At 57.3% G+C, this 8,225-nt stretch overlaps 1 protein-coding gene across 1 annotated transcript; it reads left to right on the top strand.

Annotated features, from left to right (window-relative positions):
• Window positions 1-31: 31 nt before the first annotated feature.
• Foxf1 (forkhead box F1) lies at window positions 32-3,982 on the top strand. Its single transcript, XM_052727922.1, has 2 exons — window positions 32-1,275; window positions 2,596-3,982. Exons 1-2 carry the CDS (start codon window positions 300-302, stop codon window positions 2,754-2,756), a joined length of 1,137 nt encoding a protein of 378 aa, XP_052583882.1. The 5' UTR covers window positions 32-299; the 3' UTR covers window positions 2,757-3,982.
• Window positions 3,983-8,225: the final 4,243 nt, after the last annotated feature.

Below are 8,225 nucleotides of genomic sequence, written 5' to 3'. Positions count from 1 at the left end.
GCTGGCTGAGTAGCGGCGGGGGGATCGGACGCTGAAGGCTGCGGGGGCGCAAAGGCGTGCAGCCCCCCGGGGGGGCGGTGCCGGGCCCCCTAACGCGCGTGGCCTCCCGCAAGGAGGAGGAGGAGAATCGCGAGCCAGGGGAGGGCGGGCACGCGGGGGAGGCGCGCTCGGGAGCCGCAGTGACGGCAGAGGTGCAGCCGCCCCGCGCAGCCCCCTCCCCTCCCTCCCCTCCTGCTCCTCCTCCTCCCGGCTCGGCGGCGCAGAGCAGCGGCGGCAGCGGCGGCGGCAGCAGCCACCCGATGTCCGCGCCCGACAAGCAGCAGCCGCCGCACGGCGGGGGCACAGGAGGAGGCGGCGGCGCGGGCGGCCAGGCCATGGACCCCGCGGCGGCGGGCCCCACCAAGGCCAAGAAGACCAACGCCGGCGTGCGGCGGCCGGAGAAGCCGCCCTACTCGTACATCGCACTCATCGTCATGGCCATCCAGAGCTCGCCCAGCAAGCGCCTGACGCTCAGCGAGATCTACCAGTTCCTGCAGGCGCGTTTCCCATTCTTCCGAGGCGCCTACCAGGGCTGGAAGAATTCGGTGCGCCACAACCTGTCACTCAACGAGTGCTTCATCAAGCTGCCCAAGGGCCTCGGGCGGCCGGGCAAGGGCCACTACTGGACCATCGACCCAGCCAGCGAGTTCATGTTCGAGGAGGGCTCGTTCCGCCGGCGGCCGCGCGGCTTCCGAAGGAAATGCCAGGCGCTCAAGCCTGTGTACAGTATGGTGAACGGGCTGGGCTTCAACCACCTCCCCGACACCTACGGCTTCCAGGGCTCCGGAGGCCTCTCCTGTGCTCCCAACAGCCTGGCGCTGGAGGGCGGCTTGGGCATGATGAATGGCCACTTGGCGGGCAACGTGGACGGCATGGCTTTGCCCAGCCACTCGGTGCCACACCTGCCCTCCAACGGCGGCCACTCGTACATGGGCGGCTGCGGTGGCTCTGCGGCCGGAGAATACCCGCACCACGACAGCTCGGTGCCCGCTTCCCCGCTGCTGCCGGCCGGCGCCGGCGGGGTCATGGAGCCGCACGCTGTCTACTCCAGCTCGGCAGCAGCCTGGCCGCCCTCGGCCTCCGCAGCTCTCAACAGCGGGACCTCCTACATCAAGCAACAGCCTCTATCCCCTTGTAACCCAGCGGCCAACCCCCTGTCGGGCAGCCTCTCCACGCACTCCCTGGACCAGCCGTACCTGCACCAAAACAGTCACAACGGGCCGGCGGAACTGCAAGGTGAGTGAGTGCAAGGGTCCCCAACCCCAGACCCCTGACAGCCTGTGAACCAGTCCTGCTCCTAGAGCGTTAGCCCCAACTCTGAGGGGGAGACAGCAACCCCCTAGGATGCCTTTGGGTACCACTGCTCTCTCTGACGAGTTAGTGTAGTTTGATACCCTCCCGGTTTAGGCTGGTTTAGTTTCTATTCTGGCTTCTCTTTGCTGGCTGCCCTAAGCCTGCCCAGGTAGGCCCCATTCTCACCCCCAAAGAGTCAGAGCCCAGTATTCTTAAGCCCATTGGGGCGTGTGGGTTCCTTCACATCTAGCAAAGGTTCCCTGTATGTAATCAGAGGCCTAACCCCGGCCAGTAGGCCCACCTTTCTGATAGTCCCCATGCAAGGAGTCTGTGTTAGGCAAGAACTGAAGAGTTAGGCCCAAAGTAAGAGTTAGGCCCAAAGCGGCCTGGGCCCAACAGAGAGGCTCAGCCCAGGCTCTTCAGGAAACCTGGCCTGGTGAGTTCAGGGGCATTTTGTGCTGACAGAAGCTGGCCCATGTGGTGACTGGGCCTGGAGATGAGGATCGGAGTTACAGGCCCCAGTGCTCTTTGTCTTTCTGGATCCAGGTTTCAAGGTCCCTCAGTGCCCACCCCAGACTCACCTCGCTGAGAGAGAAGACAGCCAGCGTGCTCTACTCTTAGCCTTTCATGGGTAGCTTTCTCCTTCCGGGCCTAGTTCTGGAAGGAGAAATGGGTAGAGAGCTGGCCAGAAATAAGCTTGTCAGAGTCCCTGGGAGGCAGAGCACTAGGCAGGACACGGTGGGCCACCTCTCTTCAGGGTCAACCAAGTTGGAATCCCATTTCCACACATCCCGGGCACTGCCTGTCCTTCAGGGAGGACTGCTGTGGGTTGAAGGTGATCGAACCTAGCCCATGGCTGGGAAGTTTGCTGACCCACTTGGGCCTCTCCCTTCACCAGGGTGTAAGTGACAGCTGTAGAAACCTCAGTCTCCCAGGCTCTGGGGCATCAGAAGCCATAACTGCTTCCTCTGCTGTCCTCTTGGGCTTCGAAGAAGCCCTCAGACAGGCACAGCGTCCAGGCTGGAGAGGCCTGGGGAAGTTGGAGCTTCCCCAAGCAGGACTTGTAGCCAGGGTTCTAGTATGGGTCCTGGGATGCACAGGGAGGGGCCATTCCTCTTCCCCAGTTCTGTCCCCACTGAGGGCTCCAACATACTGGGGCCAGGCAGCGATGTGCCTGGTCAGCACAGGGCCTCTGGGCTCTGGACTCTCGCCTTAGAAGCTAATATTTTGCTCCCCACTCTCGCTACCCGCCTCACCCTCCAGGCATCCCTCGGTATCACTCACAGTCACCCAGCATGTGTGACCGAAAGGAGTTTGTCTTCTCCTTCAATGCCATGGCGTCGTCTTCCATGCACTCAACCGGTGGAGGCTCCTACTACCACCAACAGGTCACCTACCAAGACATCAAGCCGTGTGTGATGTGAAGCTGAGGCCGTGGGCCCTCCAGCCCAGCCTGGCCGGCCCAGGGACCAGGAGCCCACCACTACAAACTGCTTTACTCTGGAGGTATAACCGTCAGCAAGAGAAAAGGGCCTGTCCCCTTCCCTAACGGATTATTTGGAAAGAAAACCCCAACACAGACCTGGCGCTGTGGTCGGCGACTCCACCCCCCCACTCCCTCACTAATTTCTAAAACACAGTGGCCAGTGGGGCCAGATCGGACTGCCGCTGTCAGTAAATAAATACTTATTTTCAGCCCCATTGAAAGCAGCCACGAAGGTGCTGTGTCGGGGGTCTCCAGCCAGCTACATGGGAAGAATTCTGCCGAGGTCTCTCCACCCCTCCCACACCAAGGGACAGTTTTTAGAAGCACGACCGTGTGAGACCAATCATTATCAAATACTTTTATTTTTGATTGAGTATTTATCTTTTAATTTTTAACTTTTTTTGAAAGACTGTCTTGAAATGCACAGTTCTCCCCTCAGCCATCTTCCCCCCCCCTCCTCCTTGGGAGAAGGAAAGGACCAGGCGTGGCATACCCCTCTCCCAACCTGGGGTCTCCTCCAGCAGTCACAGGTGGATCTTCATGGGGATGACGCGGATACCCGGAGCCACGGTTTGACTTTTAAAAAAGGAAACGGGCTGAGAAGCTGCCCCAGCCTCCGTCCCTTCCATTTTCTTCTTCCTCCAGCGTCTTTCACTTGGTTTGGAGTTACGATTCGACCTCTTCGGTGGGTGTCTTTCTGTTTCCCAGTCTCTACTGTAACTCTGAAAGGAAACAAACACAAGTGGAGGAGGTTTGCTCGGTCAGGTGGTGTAGTCCAGGCTCTCTGACACCGTAGACAGGCTCAGCCTGTTATTTATTCCGCTTTCTTTTCCTAATCAAAACACCACGTAGCTCTGCCCTCTCAGTATTAATGGTGTGACTTCGTTGGCAATATTTGCCGTGTAGAGTTTTTTTTTTTATTTGATGCCCATTGTAAATTTGAAACAAAGACCAATCCGTGTAAAAACAAATTTCCATATGTTTTATATAAATATATATAAAATGAAGGACTGTCCCCCTTTTTAGTATTTTGGCCGCAGAGGTGCGGCATCCGTGACACATTTTAAACCTCCTGCACTGTATAAAAGGACAATCCGAGGGTATGCTTTTTGTGTATTTTTTTTCCTACAAAAAGAACAAAAATAAAAATGTGTAACATTTGTACATGGCCTCTTAAACTCTTGTCGCTAGAAATAAACCGGAGTGGCTACTTTGATGGGGGTAATAGACCAATGCATGGCGGATCCTGGGAGCTTCAGCTCCCTGGATGAGACAAAAGCAAAACAAAACCTGAAGTCTAGGTGAATCTAACTCGCATCCACCCTATTAGTCCTCTTTTTCACTCTTCATTTCACACTGGAGTCAAATCTGGGTAGGGGTAACTTCTCCTTCCGCTTCTAGTTTTTTGAAGATGAGCCCTCTGTTGTCCTTCTAAATGTCGTTTCTTGGTTTGAAGAAATAATCAAACATTTAAAGAAAAACTGTAGTCTTCCATTCTTGGGGAAAAGCAAGTGTGTGTGTGTACGCACAGAGGCTTTAACATATATTTACGCATAACTTTTTTTTTTTTTTTTGGTTTTTCGAGACAGGGTTTCTCTGTGTAGCAACTCAATCTGTAGCCCAGGCTGGCCTTGAACTCACAGAGATCCGCCTGCCTCTGCCTCCCGGGTGCTGGGATTAAGGGCGTGCACCACCACCGCCCAGGCTACAAACTTCTGCTACCTTGAGCCCAGTTTACTCCAGGCATGAGCCTTGACCCGTCTTGCATTCTGTCATAGATAATGAAGCAACTTCAAAGGTTTGTTGGCTTGTTTGTTTTATTTTGTCTATTTTTTAAAATTGCCTGATGCTCTTCTCCGATGGACTCCTGTAAAACCCAGCCAGGAAGAGACCTTCCATCCGTGGGTGTCCAGGACTACATCCATGTTCCCACCCCTAGCATATTTGCCTTCTAAATCGTATTTTAACCCCCTCTTCTGGAGACAACGAACAGCTAAGCTCTGGGCTCCCCCGACCACCATCTCCATCGCCAACCGCCCACCTAGGAAAACAAACACAATAAGCCGCATTGTTGGTGCCGCGGTCCTGACCCACCGCAGTGTCTGTGCGCTGTGGGGTCGCGCCTCAGAAGCTGCTTCTTCTCAGACTTGACATTCTGGACGGGAGGGTAATTTCTCCGGTGCTCTGTTACATCAAAATTATCAATAAACTCGTCCGGGCAATTAATGTCCCAAACTAACAGCTGTCTATAAAACCCAGATAAAGAGGACAGGAAAAGGCCGGAGCTGAGGCGTCTGCAGCATCGCGCGGGGGCTGCGGCCTCGCTGCTCTCACGGTCCTGCGGCCTGGAGGCAGGTTCGAAGCCAGGGGGAGGCTCTGTCCTCCGCAGTCCGAGACCTCCACTCGGGGCCGGAAAGCAGGTCCAGGGAAAAGCCTCTGGGCCCTAGAGCCGGGAACCTCCCTCCCTGGGGCTGATTGCGCCCCAGTGAGGACAGTGGAAGCAAGGAGGCGGCCCGGTGCAGTGGCTTCTGCACCCAGGATCCGTGTCCCGGCGGCGGCGGCGGCGAACCCCAGCTTCCGGCTCATCACTGGGCTCCTGTGCGGGTTTCGCGGGATTTCCCAACTCCCCCACATCAAGGCCAGCCGAGTGGAAGGGACCCAGAGTGGCTCTTGCAGAACTGGCCAGGGCCCGGGGGATGGCGCCCGGACTCTCCCTTTCGCCTGAACCGACTGACGCTGGAGGGTGGGAGGGAAAGTCCGGCCTTCCCCAGAGGAGGGCCAGGCTCCAGGCAAGCTGAGAGGGCCGGATTCGGCCGGCAAGATCGCCTAACCCGCTTTGGTTTCCCGCCGCCGCTTTGATGGCGCCAGGGTTTCCCCCGGGCTCATTCTGGCTCAGGTTCGTAAGTGGTGGGAAGGGCCCGCCGCTGTGCCCACGAAAGCACTCGGGCACATGCAAGTCACGGGCCTAAATTGGTGCAAGGGCCTCTGAGTGGCATGGAATTGTGAGTGCTTACTTATTGTTAGCGCAGACTGAGCTGTGTTAGTTATCTCCAAGCACCCTTGCAGAACGGTCCAGAGGCCCCGCGTGTGTTTAAGGCCTAAGGCAGAAGGCCCGGGGATGGACAAGCCGCCGCGAGGCACAAAGCTCAGCCCCGTGGGTGAATCACACGGTCTCCTCTACAACCTCCTCTTGCGGACCTGGGTGCACAGCCTCCTAGGCCCCGACTCTAGGTCCCACAGACCTAGTTGGGAGGAACTGCCGGCGCAGACCACAGGGACCGACTGACCGTGAACCCAGTCCCAGCCTGACCTCAGCTCCTAGGACCTAGGGGACGACAGGGTGTGAGCTGTGGAGTGCAGGTGCCTGTCCCGAAGAGGTGCGATCTATTGTCCTTTCTCTTTGGGACTGAAGGGTCTAGGGCAGGGAAGGGTTGGTGCTGCACCCAAACCTGGCTCCCTGTCTGTCGGATGCACATCAGTGACTATTCCTACGAGGGACTGGAAATACTGACCCGGAGTCCTTGCCCTGGGGCCTTGGTGTTGTGCAAACCAAGCCACCCCTCTTAGCTTTCCTCATCTCTGACAGTGTCCCAGCGAGAGGGGGCAGTGATGTGCTCAGGTGGAAAGGGACACAATTCCCTGGCACCCAGAAGGGAGGGGGGCGGCCTTCGGACCCCTCCTGGTGTTTCTCATTGTGGGGATGGGGGTGGGTCGACAACATGGATGCACCAGTCCACACTGTCCAGGAGCCGCCTCTTGGGTGCTTCCTATGAGCACCCAGTTTGGAGATGGCTACACAGTAGGTTGGGGCCTGAGACCCCCACACAGACTACCAGAACATTCTGACACCTGAGGGCCTCGGGTGGGGAGAAGAAAGGATTTCATTCTTGCTGGTGGCTCTCAGTGACCCACCACATCAGGGTTCTTTTATAGCATGTTGTTCTCTAGAGGAGGGACAGGGGTCTCCACAACTTGACAGGGGTCCTGGTAAGGGCTGAAGTGTGAGCTCCTCCTTAGAGTCCTGCCAACCCCAGGCGACCCTGCTGAGGTGGCTTGGTCTGGCCTCTGCTGCCCTCTCCTGCTTGCCCTCGCTCCAGTGGTAGTTAGGGAAAACTGGGTGCCCCGGGGAAATAGGCGGCATTCAGGAGACTCTTGCATCCTGGCGGCCCTCTCCAGACGGGACACCTCAGCCCACCCTCACAACACCCCTTAGGTGGCTCTCACTGCCCCCCCCCCCCCAAGCATGGAAGTCAAACTCAGAGGGGACGCAAAGGCGCTGGTGTAGACTAGGAGGGTGTGGGATTGGGGGCTCAGACCCTGGACTTTGTGACCCCAAAGCTCATGCCCTGTTTTCCTGGATAACCCATCATCAGTGGAGAGGAGAATGTTGAAGAGGGTTCCTGACCCAGCCCAGGCTGGCCTCCACTCTACACAAGGGCCACCAGACCCTGCCCAGCTTTCCCGCTGAGCCCAGGAAGGCTGCAGGCGCTCAGTTTACAGTCTGACTGGGGACTCCAACTCCCCCCCTGGAGTTACAGAAACTGCCATTTCAATTTTCACCATGGCTCCCTGCCTGCTCCCCTTTCTTCCTTCAACCCCTTGGTACAGTGGAAATAAACATCAAGCAAAAGTTGACACAAGACCAGAGAAGCTGTGGGCGGCAGTAGGGTGCGGCTGCCTGGTTCTGTTTCTCCGGGTAAGGGGAGGAAGGGGCCTTCTTTCCTGCAAGTCCAGGTGGGGCCGCGGCCAGTCTCTGGGCTGTTGTAGAGATCAGCAGATGGATCGTGGACCTTTAACAGTGAGCTTTTTTCCTGGCTGCATTTCTTCACTCCCCCACCCTTTCTCCGTTTCTCCCTCCGTCTCTCCTCCTCCTCCTCTTCTGTACTGAGTATCATCCCCAGCGTCTCACTCTTAGGATGCTATCGACCATAGATCTCTACTCCCACCCTTATAATAATTTCTGGTGAGCTTTGGCAGCCCAGAGAGGAATACAATCCACGAGAAACAACAGGATGGGTAAAGGGCGACCACAGCCGCTCAGTCCACCCACACTGAGCACCTACAGGGCCACACTGCGCAGCCGCGGCTGCCTGGCGATCGACCTGTTCGCAGCCGTCAGGTCGGCATAGCCATAGTGTCCGTAGTCACGGGCTGGCCATAGGAAAGAAGCCCACTCCGCCCGCAGAGAGCATGATAGGAAGATGCGGTCACCCAGGCAGGATTGCACACCTGTTCTGAACCTGTTCTGCTGGGTCCTGCGGCTGTTTCTACCACCAGGAAAGCTCATGCGACTCCCCTGAAGGAATGTCCCTGGGCCTGGGCCGCCCAAGGGACAGTTGGGTGGGGTAGTCTGAACAGAGCTGAAAGCTAGCCCTACGGAGCCCGACCACAGTGCCTGCACAGCCCT

Source organism: Peromyscus californicus, unplaced genomic scaffold, assembly GCF_007827085.1.
Source record: "Peromyscus californicus insignis strain IS unplaced genomic scaffold, ASM782708v3 Scaffold_8__1_contigs__length_139910024, whole genome shotgun sequence".
Taxonomy (NCBI): Eukaryota; Metazoa; Chordata; class Mammalia; order Rodentia; family Cricetidae; genus Peromyscus; species Peromyscus californicus.
Note: the sequence above shows the minus strand (reverse complement) of the source record. Positions and strands in the feature narration are given on the sequence as shown.

Bases quoted from the DNA above. Each gene is read 5' to 3' on its own strand.
- Foxf1 (XM_052727922.1), top strand. From the start codon at position 300: ATGTCCGCGCCCGACAAGCAGCAGCCGCCGCACGGCGGGGGCACAGGA. The intron at 1,276-2,595 runs GTGAGTGAGTGC...CTCACCCTCCAG, and splicing joins CGGGCCGGCGGAACTGCAAG to GCATCCCTCGGTATCACTCA.